The sequence below is a fragment of the Alligator sinensis genome, unplaced genomic scaffold (genome assembly GCF_000455745.1).
Source record: "Alligator sinensis unplaced genomic scaffold, ASM45574v1 scaffold121_1, whole genome shotgun sequence".
Classification (NCBI taxonomy): domain Eukaryota; kingdom Metazoa; phylum Chordata; order Crocodylia; family Alligatoridae; genus Alligator; species Alligator sinensis.
The window spans coordinates 3,243,920-3,266,289 of record NW_005841910.1 but is presented as its reverse complement, the minus strand read 5'-3'; the positions used below and the strand labels follow the sequence as shown (position 1 = coordinate 3,266,289).

General features: G+C 39.9%; 1 protein-coding gene across 30 annotated transcripts in view; it reads right to left on the bottom strand.

Annotated features, from left to right (window-relative positions):
* Positions 1–22,370, bottom strand: part of FOXP1 (forkhead box P1) — a 421,654-nt gene that overhangs the window by 73,554 nt on the left and 325,730 nt on the right. For 28 of the 30 annotated variants that reach the window (XR_003092859.1, XM_025197991.1, XM_025197998.1 and 25 more), the window contains 3 exons: positions 12,861–12,998; positions 11,646–11,735; positions 5,752–5,911 (listed from right to left, as the gene is read on the bottom strand). Coding sequence is in view for 29 of the 30 variants with exons in the window: in XM_025197991.1 (XP_025053776.1) it covers positions 5,752–5,911; positions 11,646–11,735; positions 12,861–12,998 (388 nt within the window). In the remaining variant the exon portion in view is untranslated. Of the gene's footprint in view, positions 1–5,751; positions 5,912–11,645; positions 11,736–12,860; positions 12,999–19,799; positions 19,937–22,370 lie in introns of those variants that run through there. The other 2 variants (XM_025198020.1, XM_025198005.1) reach the window with 2 other exon arrangements.

Sequence of the window (22,370 nt, the reverse complement as noted above, 5' to 3'; positions counted from 1 at the left end):
TTATTTTTAAAAAGCGGGAAAGGTCTTCAAAGAAAATTATTCAACTGTGTTATTATGACAACATGAACCACAACATGACTAATTTTGTGCTTAAGTTTTAAATGATGACAAATAGCTTTGTTATTAAATACAGTTTTTATTAATCACTTTTAGACGTAAATTATGAATTCATATTGTCTTCCTGAAATGCTTTTCAAATTTTAACAGTCAAATTGATTATACTATGATTATTTCATTAACACACCTATCTTTCTCATTAATTTTGGTTTCTTGTACTGCTCGCTTAATTGATGGATGTGTCTACTGAAAAACTGTATAACTTTCTATACAAGTAACACTATTATTACTGTCATTTCTTAGATCAATGCTAATGAGCCATTCAAAAGTAAAATGAAAACATAAAATAAGCTTCAAACAATAAAGAAATGTTGTTCCTTAACCGTGTCAAAATGGACACCAGTTTTAGGACACTGTTTACCACGTTCGACCAGTATCCCGGGTGGGAATTCTGTACAACTCCAGGAGGCGAAATTCATCCCATTAGTTATACCAGGGAGTGATATGGCCCAATGCACCCTGGATCACGTTATAAATGTATCTTCATTCAAAATGCATTTTCTAACAAGTCGAACTCCCAAATCGCAGACTAGTTCAGCGTTATTTTGGAGGGCCAGGGCAGAACAGAATAAGTGGGAAGACAGCAGTCTTCAAGATGCCTAAGTGTCTATCTATCTATCTATCAATATAGATAGATCTAGATAGATAGATAGATGAGAGAGAGAGATATAGATATATATATATATCTACATATATATCTATATCTATATATCTATATATATATAAAACCCTGAAGGTTTTTGGAAAGCTGTCTCTAATAACTGGACTTTCAGGGTACTCGGATCACTGTTCATTGTTTCACTCTATTGTAATGCTGCAGCTATCCTAAGGAAATCTGCCATTTTCCAAATCTACAGCAGCAGCTCAAACAGGCATGTATCTCACCAAACCTAAGGTATTGAAATAAAAAAAAAAAAAGGCAGTATGCATTATATTCATTTGAAACACATAATAAAAAATGCCAAGGTCTAAATTTAATTTATTTTTGTCATTTAGAATACAATGGATAGATAATCATCTCAACGTGATCAGCCAAACATCTTTACTTTGCTAAACTGTTAAAGATTTTAATTATGCTAGCTTTGGAGAGCACTGGTCTAATGAGGCGATAGACTCCAGAGAATCTAAGTGGTTAAGAACTGTGAAATGAGTCTGATAGGATTTTTTTATATTCACCGTGGATCGTTTGCATATCAAAGAGGAGTAAATTATTGCACGACAGACCAATAACCTTCCCCGCCTTTCTGAGAGTAGCATTAACAAAAACAGTTGGTCTCTGGTAACGGTTCACTACAAAAAATGCTAAAATGTTTAAGTATCTGCAATTAATATATATTAGAAAAGAAGCTTCAATTTATACATTAAGTGATCAGATATTCTTGGGACACATCTATTGCTTTAAGTCAAGTCATTTTTCTTTCATAAAAACCAAATGCCAATTATATTTTGATGGATTTTGTCCCAAATGAGCATTTAGTTATTAGACATATTCAATTATTACGTGTCCCCTGAAATTAAACCTCTGAGGCAAATTAAACAAAGAGAAAGGTCAGTACACAAGCCTGTGTCCTGTTTTGCTGCATCTAGGCTATTATTTTCAAACACCTTGCAAAGTGACAGTGTGGGATGTATTTTTAGCTAACACGCTTGACAGGACTGTCTGCACACTAACAATTACCTGTGAATACGGCTGACCCTTCCACCACTGTTTACTCAATTGAAACAATAGTGAATAGACTTGTCTGTTGATGATAACATATTGATATGAGACCATACGAGTCGACACCTATTTTTTATTTTTGAGAATAAGCAAATAGGAAAAGAATAACACTTCTTTTTTTCTCTCCCTCTTCTTTTTGCCACCATCAAGTATCTGTATTTCTAGCCAAGTAGCTTCTCAATTGGAGAAGCATTAATATCACCCCTCCTTCCTCCAGAAATCATTTTTGGATTTTCTAATGCTTTGTTTGAAGGCAAAGCTTTTAAGTGTTGTAGCAATAATAAAAAAAAACAAAAAACCCTAAAAGTCAGCAGATTTGTTCTACATTTACTATATAAGCGTAACTCACATTAACATTAATGAGCAATGCGCCCGAATATGGAAAGGTGAATATAACAGTCAATTTGGAAATAAAAGGCAGAAAATGCTATGTAAAATAAAACCATCTAAACGATAAGAGCAAGGCTTATAGGTCAAATGGAGCTGGGTACCAGAAGATTAAATTATGATGTCATTCTTGCACAAGTGGCATCAGTTCCTCCAAAATGATCAAACTGCAGATATCATCTGATTAGAAAGTAAGAGTTAGATCTTTAAGGATTATTCCAAAGGTGATTCCTAACCGAACTGTCAAATGAAGAGCTGTATAGTATGCTCACTGCTCATCAAGCAAAATGGTTAAATAAAACAATACTATATATATATTCCAAAGTGAAGGAATAAATCTTAAAACCAAGTCAAATGAATCCACTAACACTCGCAATTAAAAAGCTGCAATTTACTATTACGTGATTTCCTCTCGATAACAAATCTCTAAAACTGCACCTGCAATTATCACAACTATTTGTGCCTGCAACTTTGCACATGCAAATACCAGGATTTAGACCTGTAATTGCCTTGTTTGTGCCCCTAATTGGGCAGCTAGGTGCCTCAGTCCTATTAGTGCTCAGCAGTATGATTTGCAGGTTTCATTTTGCAGATTGGTTTGGAAGTCACAGCTCTCACAGTGCAGAATACTGTCAAAATGGGGTTTATTCGAAAATTGCTGCTGTGCACGTAGAGTGGAAGAGAGGCGTCTAAGGACAATTGGTCACCCTCCCCCCCCCCCCCCCCCCCCCCCCCCCACATTATGCAATGATAAAATGAGAGATGTGCTATCTTAGATGACAACAGGTCAGCATCGAGGCAAAAAAATGTTTTAAACAAACAAGTTCTACAAACCAAACCAAAAATCACACAAACGGACACTGTCCTTGGGGACATTTATACGTACTGCAACTACTCTGGTACCTACGACACAACTAGCTAGGCTAGCAAAGGCTTTTCACCTATGACACAACTAGCTAGGCTAGCAAAGGCATTCATTTAACTGACTACAGGTCTACCTTCACTGGAGCGTTTTATATATTTTCCAGTATCGGTGATGCCAAACAGAAAATGGTATAAATCTATATACTTTTGGTTTTTTTTAAATAAAAGTGTTCATTACCAATTATTTTAAATCACAGCCCTGGCTCTTCACTGCATTTTTCAGGACAACTAGTCCCCTTCATTATGAAAGAAAATGTAGGCACAGGTTTAAAAAATGTATGTTGTGGGGACAGTTGACAGATTACTGTTCACGGAACTCAATTTCACAACCCCAGGTATCACCGGCTCAAAGACAAACAGAGTTGCTCAACCTCTTTTTGTCCTTGTACCTCCATACCCAGGTGACCATGTTCAAGCAAGCAGAAAGTTGATTTAAACCTCATAATGACATCAGTTTTAAGCCATCATCTCTCTGATAAAAAAAAATTGTGTTGTATTCCAACCTGCCTGAATTCTCGAGTCACTTTTTTTTTCCATCGAGTCCCAGTTTCGCAAGGGATGATGATATGACTCTCAGCTCATTTCTCTCCTAGACCCAGACCTCCAAAACACCCCTGTTTATGTTTATGTGATCTCTGACATGCAGACAGGCACCTTCGATTTTAAATATGCTCCTTCCTACCGTTGTAGGGACTAATAGTTATACTATCCTGCTAACCATATCAATCAATGCCACGACTGCTGAATTACCTACTGGTGTCTCTGATGTGTTACTGCACAGATTACACTTCATGCATCACCACATTCATTTCTTTCACATTACACATGAGCGTGTCTTGTCACTGCCCAATTGCCCTCTTTTGGACAGCTTAACTGATGTACTATACAATGAACCTTACTGTGCAAACTTAATAGTATAGGAGCTGTGGGAAAAATTAGGAAGGTTGAAGCTGGAGTCCAGCGGGTGCACAGGAACAGCTTGTGATGTTTCCAGCAATAAATCTGAAGGTGTAATTAATGCATGTTAAAACATTTTGCAAGTCCAAATGGCATTACCCTACGTGCTGCCTTCTTTGGATTCGTTTCAGACTTTTCCTCCAAGTTGCTAAGTAAATAGCGCAGGCCTGATCCTGCTGCTCTCATGCAGACAAAACCTCCGCTAAAACGGACCGGCGGATGATACACGTGGCATCTCTAGCATCAGGCCCCCTGCCATTTAGGCAATACAAGCTCATGGTAGACATGCAGAATCAAACCTCTCCTAAGTGAAGTCAGGAAAGGCGTTGAAGAAACGGTGGGGCCTAACTGGCCAAAGGAGATCCCACCATGCAAAGATGTCTCCCCTTTATCTGCAGAGAACTTGAACTTGCTGGTCATACCACCTTTCTATTTGCAGAGATGCTCAGGAAAGTAGTGCAAAGGAAGAGGAGCAATTTTCCCCCCTGTTTAAGTGAACAGAACTGAATACAAATTTACTTTGGGGTTTAGCAACTAATAGGAGCGTTGAGGCTATAAACAGCTTTGAAGAAGTCAAATCATTCAACCTGAGCTGACTGGCATTGTTGAGATGGCTATTTATATTTGGCATATATAAGGGGTGGGGAATGGGGAGGCTGGGGAGGGGAAGGAAAAACTCTTCAGAAGTAATGGCATTATATTTTAAGGACCTGCTTCTTCTCAAGCCACGCCAGCTTCCAACGATCTGCCTCCTCTGACAGAGCAGCTGGGGCTGAAGCTTGCCCCCTGCAATGTCCAAAGGCCTACGGATAAACCCAGTTAAGCAGAGGGAGAGGACTGATATGCAGCTGTTAACCCGTGTTCGGTACCACAACGAAAAAGGAAGCTACGAGTGTGCATGTCACCTGCCCTACAGCCCCCAAATGCATCGTAACAACCTTAGACTCGCAGAAGTTCATAAAATGTAAGGCTGGAAGGGACCTTGGAAGATGATCGGGTCCAGCCCCCTGCGCTAGGCAGAAAAACACAACTGGGGGTCAGGTGACCCCAAAGTGTGACTATGAAAGATACTCAAAGCCTCACTGCCAACTACGCCAATTGAATGGCACTTGCTCCAGTGGAGTTGATGCCAGGTTTCGTCAGTGAGCGGGGACCAGAGTCCTGCAGGTTTATACCAGCCGAGGACCTGGCCCATTGCATGTTCTCTGCATTTCCATTTTGCCCATTTCTGCGATGTGTTGACCTGAGTTCTTCAGGTCTCCTCCGCCCAGGATGTAGTGCCGAAACTACAAAAGAAAGACTCTTCTTCTGCTCCTACCACCCAGGACCAATGTGCCGGACACCTTGCTCGGGAGCCATTTAAGAAAGATTTCCAAACCCAAATTTGTTTCGAGTCATTCAACGTCTTGGGCAAGCTCAACCTGAACTCCAACCTGTTTGTTTCTCTCCATCTAGAGCAACCCTATCTTCATGGCTATGCCTCCCAAGACGCCCGCCAGGAATATCTACTCTTTTGAAATGACCGACCAACTTGTTTCCTTACTCATTACTTTAGGGGCCTATGAGATCTCTCTTTTCTTTAGTGATGATGTTATGCACATGTGTTATCTTCCCTACAGTCCCTAACTCCGAGGTTCAACACATACCTTGTGCGAGAGGCTGCAAAGGCAGGGTAGGCTGGCCGGGCTGAATTGTCAGCAAACCTTGGCGCTGCAAAGACAGGAGGTGCTGCTGTTGCAGTTGCTGCATCTGTAAGAGCTGCTGCTGAAAGGCCAGCTGCTGTGTAGCCACCTGCTGCTGCTGGGGCTGGAAGAAACAACAGAAAATTGCAGAGATGTCACTTCAGAGCAATGCATTTATAGTTGATTCAAAGCCCTTCCACTCCCCACTTCAAAACACCTTGACTTATCATCTTCAGCCCAAAGTCCTGCCTGCTTGCCATTACAGATCCCAAGGCACACTTCTGGGAGTGATGCGAACCGCAGGGTTGTGGTCAAATTCTCTCTCAGGCAATAGCATTCCTCCTACTCAAACCCTCCCTCCCATTTCCGATGAAGTATTTACTCGTGGCCTAAGCTGTCGTGCTGCCCTGCTCTGTACTGTTGTGTTGTTACCCCAGAAGTGGCCGCACGTTGGGTCTGCTTGCCGTCTGGGCAGCGCAGGGCGATCCTTCCAAACGAAAAGTTCACAAATAAGTGTGAAATCACGTTGCAAGGCGGCATCATGCTGAGGTGGAATGAGAAATAATCCCAGGCCATGCTCCATATACTTATGCAAGGCTTGTCTCAACTATTAAGGCAACTGATTGGGTTAATTTACTGTGTTTTCTAGACTGACTCTCTCTTATTCATCAATCAAGCTGCAATACTTTGTCTAGGTTTTGAGTTCCTCTTTAAGACTGTTATTTCAGAGCTTTGAAATGTTTAATTATTCTCACTCTAAAGACGACAGAGTTGCTGTACTCCACTGGGATTCGAACCCTGGACCTTGGAGGTGTAAAAGAACATGTTGCTTTTCTCACTGTTGCACCCGGAGAAGCTTTTAACTACTCTGTTTATCACTTCTGACATAAATAAATGAGAAAAAATCAGACCTTTGAAGAAGAAAAACTTCATCTAATATTGTTAATTAGCCATGACAAACGATGAAATAACATTGTAAATCTTTCATAGAAAAGCCATGACAAACGATGAAATAACATTGTAAAAGTTTCATAGAACCAGCCACTAGATTTTAATTACACACATTCATAATTTAGCAAACAACATCTTACTTGAATGTGAGTGTTTAATATGTACAGTACTCCAGGCTTCAGAGTCCTTAATTTTGCTTCAGTTAAGGAAGCCTCTAGGTTTTGCTTCCATGCTCATCTCGTGTTTTATTTGCTTTGTTCTTTAAAACCCATGAAAGGCTTTGCATTTTGATAAATATCTTTTTATTTATTGGACAATGACAGGAGGAAAACTTTTGTTGTGTAAAACATCAATACTTCATGCCAGTGTTTAGCGGTTCCTTGTGCTAGCCAAAAAAAATTAATGTAGATTTCCTTAGTAATTATCTGAGTGATAGAAAGATAATACAGTGCAGTGGTACAATAAATAGAAGGAAATTATCTAATATCCCTAATCTGCTAGGAATCATATCAAGGTGGAGGTCTTATCCACATTACTGCTAACAATTGTGGAAAGAAAATTAACTCTTACAAAACTGCAGACACATGCACACACCCTTCCAGATAAATCATGGTCCAATCACAAGGTCTCTTTGTTTTAACTCCTTCCAACGACTTCAGATATCCTGGGCCATGACTAATGTCAAATGGTAAAATCCCTTCCAGTGCCTGGAGGCACACTGATTTACCCCAGCTGAAGATCCAGCCCCAACCTTTTACAAAGTCTCTACAAAAATAAATAAAATAAAAACCCAACTGCAAGCAATTATTGATTCTGCCCGTTCACGTATTGAACGCTCAGCTCAGATCACGGGAGAGGCATAAGTGCAACGAGGAGAGAACAGACCCCGTCATGGTCAACTTGACACAATCTCAATTTTAAGTCTATTGGGGAAAGTTAAGTGTCATGGAAACTATTTTTCTTATAATCCCCAAATAGTTTATTTTATAGCAAAAAAGCAAACAAACCCCCAAACCAAAAAAAACTCCCTCCACCCCATTTCTCTCCCATTAGCAACCAACCTCCAATCGGAGTGCTGAGAGCTAATTTTGCTTCACTCTGAAAAACAAGCTACAGGACCGAGTAATATTATTGAAGCAGATAATATAAAATGTAAATAAATTGAAAACCAGAGAGCTCTTTTTTAAACAGTCTGCTCCAAATAATCCAGTTGTTTTTGCTAGTTGCAAAGGGATGAATCGAATGCCCGGTGAGCGATGCTCAGATTTAAAAAAAACCCCAAAAAAACTGTCTCCCCAAATATTAACATCCATCAGCCAAAAATCACTAATGGGATATCCCATTTTGAGTTAAACACCCCTCCCTACCGTGGGCATACTGCTCCCTTCCCATCTCCCTGTAAATTAACATTAGAAACTACTTTCTTTCTATACACTGAGTGATGCCAGCTTGGATGTCTTCGGGGCTATCTTTAAGAAAGGCTCCTAAAAGCTCTCTTGCTTTTGAAAAGCCAGGATATAAAAGTATACAAGGCCCATTGTCCAAGAAAGAATTTAAAAAGCAACACACGTTGCCAAACTGTGCTCCCCACCCAGTTACCAAACACAGGATACAAGTCAGTTTGTTTACTTCTCACAATTGAATGCATACAAAAAAGGTCTCCGCGCAGTCCTGTTGTCAGGTCAGCAGTCAGTGTTAAAATGCTGAAATATCCTGATAAAACTTGCATTTTTGATCCCCTCCCTAAAGCTTCTGTCAAAGGTCTGTTTTCCTTTCTTAGGTTACTCCCTACTGCCTACCACAAAGTGTCATAACTGCTGGAGGACAAACGGCCTTTTTTAAAACAAATTACTTAGCCCAACTTGAATGCATGAAACGAGAGTCTGCTCCTACCTCCATGTACAATTAATTCTGTCCTCCTTTAATCAAAGACAGTGCTCTCCAATGCCAGGGAGTCGGTCTTGTGGACACAATGGACTAGATATCTATATCTATTTTTTAAAAGCATCGTGTACAGTGAGGTTTAGACTTGGTTCTCACAATCACTAATGGAAATAGTGTGCAGGACTTAACTCCACGCCACACTATAAATGCCTCTCGATATCATTTAAAAGAAATTGATAGTAAAAGCGCTGTATATTGTCCCAGTTATAGGTCAAATCCCTCTCACCAGCAGGATTTGGGGGGTTTTTTTGTTGGTTTTTTTAAAACCGATGGTACAATATTACGAGCTACTAATGACTGGAGGGACGCAGTAAATTAATACACTTTCTCCATCTGTCAATGTCCAAGTTCAAACCTTGTTAAAATCGCAACCACTAGTCCACATCACAAAATTACTGCCATGTGACTCTATTGTCACTTTTAGCACAAAAAAAAGACCACCAACTGCATGCTAATTTGGCAAGAATACCCTCTTTAACTCAGGAAAACGGGACTGAAAAACCTGTAGGATGAAATGCATTGTTGAAACAGGCCTCTGCTTAAACCATCTGCCAAAAAAAAAAAGAAAAACGAGTAGCCAAAGCAAAAGAGATTTGGACCCTTGTTCTCTTTCATCTCTCACGTTTTACTATTCCTCTTAAAACAGGAAGGAGTCTTTTCTTATTGTAACTTTGGATGGTGTAATATCAGAAGTGTGACCACAGTAAATCAGGGTGTTAGATATTGAAATGCCATCACATTGTCTAACTTCCCTTCTTGCCTTTTTAACACAAAGTATTTTTTTTTCTTTAAACTCCAAGCCATCATCTTTGTGTCTGAGATGCTCTCCTGTCTGACAACAGCAATTTAGAAGAGTTAACTTTTATCGTTCATTCTGCTGCGTAACTTTCCCCTTCAAATTTCTTTATCTGCCCTCTGAGCTCATCTGAACTTTCATGTTCTCCCAGCATGCAGGCTTGCATTCAAAACTATGTCTAATAGACCAAATAAGAGGTTAATAAGAAGTGGCAACAGAAAGAAAAAATACAATCCCTGGTAACTGATAAGAATGACAGTGGCAGCCCTTTATTGTTTGTCTTCAAATATAGAGTTAAAGATCTTTAAAAAACTAAATTTTGACGCCTTTGAAAAGAAGGAAGCACAAAATAACAACAGGGGGTTATTGCCTGCCAGCCACAGGGGAGAAGCTCCATAATTCTTATTCTCCCTTTTGAAGGCTGTTAGAAATCTGATTCAAAAAAGCAACAGCAGAAGGAGAAAGCCTCTTGAGGCTATAGCCATTTCCTGTGATCATGCATAATGCGCTTCAAAAGTGGGTTTTTACCAATTCTGTTGATCAATTGCACCTCCTTCATATTCCCTCTTTTTTCTGCTGTGTTTACATCTGATGTGACTCAATGACAAGCACTGTCTGAGACTGTGAAACAGACCTGTCATGTTGATTTATGGGCGCATCAAACCACGACTTGTCCAAACTGAAGCTCGCAGTTCATTAATTAGAGAGTTGTGACTTTGAAGTCAGCTTTCAGACTGTGGTTTTTAACATTTGGCTTAATTTATATGCTCTTGAATGTGGATCTCTAAGGAAAAAACTGAAATTCCCTTCTTGTCTTTGAACTTCTTTTGACCGCACAATAATCATTTCTTTGTCCAGAGTGATGCCTGCATCCCAGAGTCATTAACGCGCATTGAACTGCCACTGATGAGTAAGCCCTACTGAATTAGAAAAACAGCCAGCAAAACAAAGCTGAGAGCATTCTGCACAGTGATATCTCACAATTACATGCCTTCCCTCCCTGTGCCATTTCCATTTTAATTACTGTTAGTCCTTTAGATTTACATTTTAGACACTTTTTAATCTGTTCCCTTTTTATTATAGTGGCGCCCGTTAGCGTACTATAGTTAAGGTTGTGTCAGCGTTTCCATTATAAACCCCTATTTTCAGGGGTTTATAACTCAGCTGTAAAAATTCACTCTGGGTTGAAGCTTGGCATAGGTGGTACCAGCTACCAAACTGGGGAGGGGAGGGTGGAAATTTGGTCAGCCCCCCTCTTTTTTTTTTTTTAAATGTGTACTTAGCGCAGCATGACTGTCTCACCAGCACGAAACCATCACAGCGAGGAAAGGACATCATGCAGCAGCTTATGCTAAACAGCAGCATACTACTGATGCCACAGACTGATGCTAAAAAAGTCCCAGGCCTGGGATTTATGTTGCTTCGTGTCCCTTCAGGGAGGAATTGGGATTTACAAAAAAAAAAATTTGAACAAAAAACAATCTACAGTAACTTAAATGTGCAATAGGCAAAGCCAAGGCTCGGACAGGTGCTTAGAAGAGCACGTGCGTCCCAAGTTCAGACAGACGCCTTGGCCCTTGCGTCTCCCATCCTGCTGAAGTATCCCAGGGACAAAAGAGCGACGTCTCCTGTGCTGCGGTATCAAGGCACAATGCGAGGAGTGGATGGAGGATGACCTTTCAGCCCTATCTTTGCATCTCAGATTTTGCTGGTCTTTGTCACAACAACATTGTTCTACGTAACTACCAAGACAAATGTGTAACCTGAGCTTCTGCCTCGATCCAGCAAAGCTGCACTCGCATTGTCTTGAAGTACTTCCCTACTTCGACTTCGCAGTGTCTTGACTAGTAGATTTGTTTTTTTCCTATCCCAAGTAAAATAACTAACTTCTAACAACACTCTCCCAAGATACCAGTCCAGACACTTGTGCCAATAGTCACACCAAAGAGCAAGGCATGTTCCTGGGCTATAAAATATGAGGCAGCCAGCAAATGGAAAGCACAGGAAAATAAAGGAGAAAACAGGACAATAACTCTAGCCCTGAAAGCTGAGACCTGATAGAGTCAGCTCAGTTGTGCAATCATTTATAAGACGAATGACAGTTTAATAGCCACTAGACAGTCCTCTGGGATCTGTGGTTTGAAAGTAAAATGGGTATTGTCTGTACCTCTTTCGGCTGTTTTCCAGCATGTTGTTGTTGTAAAAGTTGAAGCTGCAACTGTTCCTGTTGTTTCTTATAAAACTCTTGAAGCTGCTGCTACAAAGAAAAGGAAAGACGGTGAGTAACAAAGTGGAGAGCCAATTCAGTGTCCCTCTTGGTGTAATACACAAACTGTGATTTGAAAAATAGCATCCTTTTATCTGTAATGGTCTGACCTTTAGTTTGAAACTCAACAATAAATTCAGTGCACACTGACTATTCTTGGCATTATCGTTTGAAAAGTAATCTCCAAAATGAACTGATGAAAAACATACCATTTTCTACACAAACTAATTAAAATAAGGCAAGGAATGACCTTTGATTGTAACAACAAAGCCAAAATGCCCTTGCTGAGAGAGCCTGGTAAATCTCTGTTGTGAAACATATACATGCTTTCTAAATGATAGGGTTTGACTGCACTAAGTGTTGTTCAATGCATGCATAGACATCATGGATAATACCCCTCCTTCTCCCTACTCCCCAGATGGATGGTAGATGGATGCGGTTGAGACATCCACTCAGTTGAATGAGTGAGTGAGTGAGAGTGACAGTGAGGAGAGAGTACACAAGGTCAGCTTGTAGTGGACTTTAATGTCATCATGGAATTAATGAATTAATGTTGTGCGGCACATTAAGATAAGTAAACTTCCAAATCATACTTCATTTCGTGAAACTTTTCAGCTGAAATGGGACATGATGAAATGCAGTGCCCGGGAAGACGGATGCACCGAAGTACACGTCTCCTCGAAATTAAAAGGCTCAAGGCTTGCAAATATGCTAACGGCTCTGTGTTTCTGTCATCACCATTTTAATGGTCCCTATAGTTCCATATAGCCTTAACAAGTTTAAATGGAAAAAAAAAATTGGTTGCTACTATCACATTTATTCCAGTTAATCATGGCACATCAATACCTTCTGGAGGAGGAAGGTGAAGGCAATGGGGGCATTTGTAAAAGCCCTGACACTTAATTCACACACCTTTAAGTGATAATTCAGCTAGCTGGGAAAGGCTGCTAGTTTTCAAACGCCACTAGTATTCGAAACAAGAGAGGCACCAGCTCACCCCACAGAGGAGATATGGGCACCAGTATTTAGGCAGCTTTGACTGCAGGCATAGTTCAGGGACGGTAGCCTTCTGCTACCCACAATAGCCGTCTCGACAGCTGTTCAAGGAACAATTACCTGTTGAAGCATGAGTGCCTGCTGCTGCTGGAGCAGGACCTGGAGTTGCTGGGGAGTAAGCACTTGTTGCTGGAGGATCTGCTGCATTTGTTGGGGAGTGATCACTTGAGGTGTCATCATAGCCACTGACACTGGAACCTGAAGCATTAACAGACCACAGAGAAGAAGTCAGAGCACTTTTCTATACTTTAGTCTGCTTTCTAATAGCAAGCAGCAGAATTATTTACCCCCTTTTTAATGCCTGCCCAGCGGGTTCAGCTAAGACACCATCCCATCTTCTGTTGCGTTGCATAAATCTGAGCCTTTGTTTTGCCCTAAAGTAACGGGAGGTGCGCGTGCCTGTACAGCCCACCAGAATAAGCAGAAAAGCACCGATTCTGTTTTGTTCCTCCAAAACGCGACTGCAAGGGGGACGATTTCAAACAAAACTAAATACAGTAACAACTCTTCAGATTCATTTATTTTCACAAGACAGCGTCCAGTCAAACACTCTCCACCTAAAAAAAAACAAACACCAAAAAACCCAAGCAGGTCTCCCATGCTGATGAGATCTGGATCCTTTTAAGCCGGCGATTTTAAGAAAACGAAGCAAAGCTCAGCGATATGAATAACAGCACCTGTGTTTCTACGCAATTTTAGCAGAAAGATCCTACTACAATGTCTTTACCATTCCATATTCACCCAGCATACAGATGTCTTCAATTCTTTCATATTATGTGAGATACCATTAAAAGCCGCTTTCCATGACATTTCAGTGACAAACAGCTACAGTGATGAACTTGATAGCATTTCATATTTGCAACTGTTAACACGTTTCTGCACGGGCATCTTTGCAAGGAACCTGTACACTGTATCTGAAAGGATGATGTCTTGTTCAGATAAAACACTGACATTAAAATGACAGGCTGTCTTGGCCAAGGTTACACAAATTGTATTCAAGCGGATACCTAATGACAATGCTATGAATTCTGCAAGCTTTCTAGAATGTAATTTAGCTATTCAAAATAATCACTGCACTTGTGTTTAATTTGCAGACTACATGAGAACCATTTTGTCAGTCCCAGTAATGCAAGAAGACTATTTCACTAGAAACCCCCTCCCTGAAAAAGGAAAAGAAAAGAGAAAAGGGGGGAAAAAACAATAGAGAGAAGACAAAACTCATATGACTTTTAACAGTAATATTTAAGCACCGTACTTTTCTATAGTTTCAAATCAAATATGTGACAGCACAAAACTAAAAGCAGTAAAGGATATACTTTGTTAAAAAGGATCTCCTGTCATCTCATGTATTACAATAAAAGGTAATAACATGTTTTGCACTTTTTCTATGCACCACTTTTTAAAAATCAGCAGACAATAGCTGATCAGAAGATAAAAGAGTTTAAAAAAAAATCTTTCAGGGTAGTAGTAAGCAAGGGAGAAATGCAGTATTAATTTTATGTAACATAATGTCTTAATATGCAGTTTATCTTGACTTTTTCACATGATTTGTCCTGTCATTTGCATAGCGAGCTCTCATTCCTAATTTCACAGTCATTATGCACTGATGTCCTGATTTCTCAGCATCACTAATTTTGATGAACTAAAAATGGTTCCTGAAGGTCAGATGCATGTACAGTGCACGTCCTCCAGTGTTGTTGTGTACATGTTGTGTGCAAGGGCCAGCAACCGCTCTCAAGATGCGGGTTGGAAAGAGTCAAACAAATGGTTACGCGCTCTTGACATCTCATTAGCATAACACTGGAAGGTCACCCAGGAGTTCCCCGGATGGCCCCGTGTTCCCGAATGTAGGTTACGGCACACAGCTGGACGATACGCCATCATTTACATCGGACTTTTCCGTGTGATCCTTATGAAAATAAAGCTTTATTGACGGGGCCAAATCCAGGCTCCCCTGAAGTCAGCGAAAATGCGCGGCCGATTAGGGAGGGACTGGGATTAAGTTGTCTGCATTTCCATAGGAAACACCCCGGCCAGTCCTTGCACACACAACTACCAGGGTCAGGTGGTACAAAACCGAGACATACCAGTCGTCCCAACTAAGAAGGCACCTAACACTTAACATCCACCGTGTTTTAACATTCAAACTTTTCCCCACCCGAGTAGAAAATCCCTAAACCGATAAAGGAGTCGCCATCCCGGCCCGAGCATGACTCATCTGCATCATCCCATCCCAAAAGCACTTTTTCTTTACCCTGAGGTTTGGGCTACCTTTTGCTTGAGCTGGATTGAGCAAACAGAAAAGGAAGCATGTTTAAGTAGGTTTTCTGTGCCATTCTTGGAAGACAGACAACACAAACACTCATCAGTCAGATTTATGACGGCAACCAGGGATACAGACAGGAATAGGTGGGGTTCTGCAAACCCTACACATTGGTGATTAATAGTATGGGCCACATTCTGCCCTTGGCTCTACAGAAACAACTCCCGCTCCCTTCTGCGCCAGCATGGCCAGGATTTGGCCCTACGCTGCAAAAGCAACTGTGAAGTTTTGCTACCTATTGCATACTCTGCTAAAGCAGGAGTACTTTACTGATAAGGAAAAAAGGCTATATGGCATGCTTAAGAGAGGAGGAGTGTGTGGATAAGCTCAACTTAGTTTTACCATCTGAAACCACATTTTCACACCAGTTAGCTCTGAGCCTCTGCCGAGGGCTCGGCCTCTAATTTATCAATGCAATAAAAGTTAGATTTACCCCAAGTTTCTGCTCCAGCATATCATGAAAATAAATTATGGAAACCTTTCACAAACATATTCAAATGGAGCAGAAACTATTGTGTCAAAAAAAAAAAATACAGAGCCCTGTTTAAGGACTTTAAATAGTTAAGAATTATGGCCTATATATCCACTCCCTTAACTCCCAACGTCCAACTTTTTCATGTACCTAGTCCCTAGTAATACTAGGAATCAAAGGGCATGCAGCACCAGCAATAGGCTATTATAGCCCACACTTTATTACCCATTACTACCGAGGTCATTAGCGGTAAGAGTGATTGTACCGGTCTTAACCTATTGATCATTGTAACTACTATCATTTAATCCTGTGTTGAATGTCTGGAAAGCTGCTAAAGGCACACAAGAGAGACTGCTTTAGCATTGAGAAATATAGCCAAAGCTTGGAAATTACACTTTGATTCATAAAATCCAGCCAGTGGTTTAAATCAATAGTATTTAAAACAGTCATGTAAGTTCTTAACTACAGCTCTCTTATATTTATGGGTCCCTTTTTGAGTGTATTCAGTCAAAACTAAACTTTATTTTAGATACCGCACAATATACAGCACATTACTTTAGATCAAAATGTTTATCTCTGATATTGTGTCTGATCACACATGAAACCTAAAGTGGGGGCTATAAATTCATTTTAGATTTCTCTCTCTCTCTGGAAGGTCCAGGTGAACGTGTCACCAGCAAAACAAAGAAATACATTACAAACCAACTTTGAAAACGGCTTAACCGTTTAAGTGCATGGAAATGTGTGTGTGTGTTTTGAGTTAACAATGAATCACAGAAGGCAGTTTATGAAGAACTAAAATAATTCTGGTTTTACTGCCTTCAGGGAGTTGGAGTTCAAATTAAACTCCTGGCAGATCCATTTAAAGAATGCAAACTTACCAAGCGGAACAGAAGTCGCCCTTTATTTAGGTGTTTATTGCTAATTTTCAGAAGGAACTGTTGCGGCTGCTGTTATTGTGATGATTGTTTAATAAACTGTGTGCTGCAATGATGACTGATAACAATAGGGTGGGGCAGATACCCAGCTGCCTGCAGACCTGGCACTAAAGGTAAAAATACAGCTGCGCTTTGGCTGTCGGGACTCTGCTAGTATAGACCTGCTGACATCTTAATACCATCAACGGCAAAAAATGTCTTTAATACTAACAATTGTTTTCAGACGCGCGCAGTTTCTCTCCGGGTGCTGTTTGCTCTTTCTCGGGCTTCCAACACATTCGCCCTCCCTCCTTGCTCATCTCTCCAGCCCTGAAAACACCCTCTATTATGGAAATGCTTACCAAGGAAAACTTAAAACAACCTAAATTAAGTTCCTCCCTAAATCCAACAATGGAGTTACACCAGTGACACATATGTCACTGTTTTATCTAACTTGGGCAAGGGTCAAGGGAATGAAAATAATTATGATTTATCTCGTCCTCGATAGTTTCCCCACTTTCACTTGTGTTAGATACTTAAAAACTAACTACATTATTTCAGCTTGTTAACATCTGCACAAAAGAAACAAAGAGAATGCCATTTTTTTTATTTTTTTTTTTACAGGTTATGTTTCTGCTACTGAAGATGGTTAAATTACTGCTAGCTAATAAATACGACATACGTATTTCAGATCATTTCTTTAAATTAAAAAGAATATTCCTCCTCCCTTTTGACATCTGGGGTGAGCTTGATTTTGACAGGTTTAAAATGCCAAGTGCTTGCATGGCAGGAGAGCTGTCTCCTGGATAGAAGTCTCATTCCCAAAAGTTAAAGGGAGCAAAAATGTAACCGAACACAGAAAAAGAATCAATGACTGAATAATAGTTCAAACTCGTGGATTCGATGGGGGAAAAAAAAAAAAAAGGAATAGACCCAGCTAGGCAAAGCATAATAGCCATTAACTTCAACTGACTACTATATTAGTAATAGGTGCAAAAAAGATGAAATCCAGAAAACCTCAAGTGAAACAATGTAAAATAGCTTTGGTGATACCACAAGAAAGGATAAACCACTGATATGTTATCCAGCAGAAAAGCATAATGCCGCAGCTGGTATCTGATCCCCGTAAAATAAAAAATACTGAATATAGTACCTGTATCTACCCTGGGAGTGTAAAACATTTCTGACATAATATTTCAGTCTTCAAAACAACAAAAAAAAAGCCACACTGCTAGAACTATTCATGTGGAAACTATAATTCTGTTTCATTATGCAAAATGGAATTTCACTTTTAGACTTAGCTATTTTGCCATAATACTGTACAACACATTAAGACAGGTAATGTTTATTATATTAATGTAAAATCAGCTAAGTAGTCAGTCATTAGCATAACTGTTCTTTCTGCAACAATACAACCCCCTATTAAAAGAGAGACAGGGAGGGGAAAAAGAAAAAAAAAAAAGCCCTCTTTAAAATTCAATTAACATTTTATTTTTAGCGTTTTGTTTGTTAGGTTTGATCAATAGTCGAGATCTTCCTTCGACCTGTGGAGCTTACTAACTTGGGCTTTTCCTGAGATTTTGCAGTATTTTACAGCATCCGCTTTATGAAGCTTTCGCAATTCTTTACTACTTTAAAGAAAAAGTGGAATCATTTCATATCTGTTTTGAGACTGGAACATCTGATCTTATCTAGACCTCGTCATGCCCACTAGGTTCCTCACTAAATCCAGGATAATTGTTTCAGCTATAATAAATATCTACTTCATTTGCATAAAAACAATACAGTTTACATAAATCCTGCCTTCTCTTCCCATTTGTGAAATACAGACTATAACAGAGCATACACAACCAAGCAAGCACTGAATGAGAGACATCTTTTCAGCCTTGCAATTGTTTATATTTTTAACATAGACAAAGTTTCCTTTTTTGCTTTCCATTACACCTACATAAGAGGAAAATTAATAACCTAATGGGCAGGATTACAGTCCCTGATGACATTTTGTAATAGCTCAACAGAAAAAAGTGCGGTGAACCATCAGTATTTTCCTTCAGAGTTTAGGAAAGAAGTGCTGGACCAGCAGCACTGTCAAAAAATCCCCAAACTCAAAGGCCACCGTCACGTGCCCATATCCAAAATGCCCCCACAAACTGCTCAGACCCCTTTGAAAACTCAGCATCTTCCATACACTAAGAAACATCCGAATTTCAGATTGCTTATATCTGTATATTAATTCACGAACACAAGAAGGGAGGCTTAAATTAAAAAAAATAAAAGATTGAATCAGCAGCATTCAATCTGCCCATCATTTGATGTGAAAAGTTACAGGGAGGCATGCTTTTTCTTCTGGCAGGTTTTAAAAAGGTGGAACAAGAAGGACCACATTTATGACAAAAACCTGTCCTTGCCTTCCCTTCAACTGTATTCTTTGCTGAAGGGGTTAAACATGGGAGCTCTCTGTTCTTTAAACTTGGACATTAGAGGAGATGTATACTGGACTGGCCAGTTTAAATATTCATAAGCTGTTTGAAATTTTTCACCTTGTTAAACCAATCGGCTTAAATCAAATACAAAATCCTCAACTTTGGTTCTGCTTAAATGCTCACTTAGGTGTTGCCACTTTGCTTGGCACTGCAGCCTTTAACAGACTTGTAAACTTTATTTGCCTAAAACGTGCAGCTTTTCACACCTAGCACAGACACCTTCATCTGAACATCACAGCTAAGCACAACGGTGCAAATTAGATTCTAATGAGAAAACATCAGTTGCTTCTTTGACAATCTTGCCATTCACTGATTTACTTCTAATGAAGACACACTCCAACCAGCAAGCTCTCGGTGTGTTAAAGGTCAAAACATGTTCAAAAAAATGCCTAGCAAAATCAAGGCAAATGGGAAACCCGTTAAAGAAACCTTCTCATAAAGTGGCGTGGCAATTAGAGTAATTGTGCAAAAAGCCATCTTCAGTTAAAAAAAAAAAAGTAAAAGAAATTAAGCTGCTACTACTGTAACAGGTTAGATGAAAATCAAAATTTAATGTATTCTCCCTTGTGTCATCTTGTTTTGTCAAGACATCAAATAGAATTGGAAAGTACAAAATAACAAGCCCTTGAGAAATCACAGAAACCGACCTTTTTGATGTTGTTGGTTTACCTTGTTCTCAGTTATTTGAACAATGATGTTTCAGATTTAAGGGCAAGATAAAGCTTAAAAATTAAAACCTGTTATCGGGTTGTTGTTGCCCCCCCCCCCCCCCGCCTCCCCTTTCAAAGCAGTCCAGCATCTCACCTAATCAATGAAGGTGAAGCCATCGCAAACCAGTGCACAAACCAGCCAACAATGATGCATATTTGCTCCAAATTCATTCAGCTTTTCCCAACACTCATTTAGCTTCGGTGCGAACGACAGATATACTTTCTAGCAGAGGAAACTGCAGTGGGAAAGTTAAAAAAATCAGAAAGGCTGAGGAAGAGCTCTTCCCCCTCAGCTGCTTCGCTCCAAAATCCTTGCACGGCCACTTCTGCAGATGAGTGCATGATGCATTTCCCACCCCCCCTCCTTTCCTTGCAACTGGAAAATAAAGCACCTTATAAAAACAAAGTCGGACAGGACATTGGTGTTGAACTAGTTTCCAGTAATGCAGTTCTGCTTTCAGCAACACAAACACGCTGCTTCAAACCAGCCAAGCTTTTCACCAAACAATAACAAATTTAGCTGATGGTGTCAGGACTTTCCCACAATCTAGCTTTGCAGGTGTCGATTAAAAAAAAACAACTAACAACAAAAAAAAAACCTACCTCTATTTCTTTTCTCTAGCAAAGACGGGAGGAAAAACCATCAGCAACTTGTCTTACCGGCCCTTTTACCTTTTCCCATAAATTAAGGCCAAATATTAAGCAAGGTGTTTGGTAAGGGAACTGATTCGAAGACCTCGGTGTCCACCAGGCTCATCGGAGCTTGGCAATGTCTCCCTAAAGTTTGGGATGTCATAAACCTTCCCTGCCTTGATAGCCAGAGCATACAATTAAAAGGAAACAAAGCATTTAACGCAGAAGTAGGCATCTATTTAGCCTCTATGTTTTAAAAATAAATGGCACAGAACACTTCGCTTTAGCAAGAGATAAAACCTGTTCAGTTAAAAAAGGACTGCCTCTGCATCTCTCTCAACCTCCAAGAAATCTTTTAACCTTATTCACACAACTGTTGCAATCGTGGGTTGTTTTTTTTTTCCTCTTCCTCCTGTTTACCTTTACAGCACATCACTCGAAGCATCAGCAAAACTTCTGTCCGGGTCAAATTAGACTGCCCATCATTTCCAATAATACCTCGGTGAGCTATGATAGCTAGCTGATGATAAAATATGATGCTTCTGTAAAGCCATTTGATAACTATTTACCCTGCAATCTGCAATTTGGATTTCGGCAAGAACCTAAGTTACATTTTTTTTTTTAAACTTGCTTAGGGATCGTCACCAGACAAATCATTCTGGTGCATCCACCTCAGCACAGACAGGTCTAGAAAGCCAGGATTTTGTTTTATTTTTCACATCCACTATATCACCTACTCATGATTAGTGCAGCGAATGTTGCAATGGCTGGTCAGAGCGTGTCTACAGCCCATCTTACCCCCCCAGTACAAGATGCCTCTGTCTTTAAAAACGGGGTGAATAAGTACAGTAAAGTGCACATTAAAAAAAAAAAAAACAACTAACTGTAGCAAACAAAAAAAAATTCAAAGCAGCCTTTCCTATCATAAGCTTTCTGATGATTTATGGTTTACCAACTCAGCAAGGTTACGCAACACTGCATGCCTTTAGATGCATTATTTGAGTCAGTTGAGATTTAATTAAGATCACAGGCTCCAAAATCCCTGTCAAATGAAAATTCACACAAGACAATACACTATATATCCTCATGCAGATAGTCTCCATTCCATGCTCTGGAATAACAGAAGTTAATCCTCGTTTCTATGGTGGCAGACAAAAGTTCACTAATTTTGTTTTCTTTTGACACTTGTGTTGTTTTCTGTTTTATGTCATGAGATCATTCCTTTCCGAGAAGGGGGAGGGGACGTGATATGGGGGGAGAGGATTCAGAGCAATATGTCTGAATATGGCAGCAGATGTATTTTGACATTCGCACAGCTCTGCTGTGATGTCATCACGTTTTCATATAATTAACCCCTGCCTGTAAGAACACCGTTTTATGACATCTGTCCATTGGGGATGATGGGGGTGGGGGGGGAAAGGAAAAATCAGTCAAACTGCCTCGAATCTGCACTGTCTGCTTTACAAGAAAGTAAGGTTAAGGTTACAAATGGCATCTATTTCTTGCAGCTTACTAACCAACTTTTAACAGAGAATTAACCTGTCTGTGCTTCATCCTTGGCCCTGAAGTGCTCTGAAATCATGACAGGAGCATGCTGAATATATCCATTACGATCCCTCGTCCTTTTCTATTTTGGGGGAATATATTTGGTTTCCAATCAGGGTTTTCTGGAGTCTGACACTGGCACTTGTAAATAGGAGAATATTTCTAAAAGGAAAATTGCTGGCACTTTTCCTTGTTCAAGTGTATTTCTATTTGCATTATCTTAATATCTGGTTGCTTATCTCCCGGTTTAGAAATGACAGGTGCTAGCAGTCTTTTTGTTTGACAGGCCACTACACAAATAACTGTCTTGCTTGAAAGGGCTAATGCACTACTAATGAACAATAAATCAACTTTGATTATAAAGTGTCAGACCAATCAGTTTTCAGTTCAGCTCTATCACATTCAAGGCCAAGTCAGCTGCACTGTTTAGTCGAGATTTGGGTTTCATCTTTACATCCTTATCAATGACATTTGCGGGGGTGGCCAT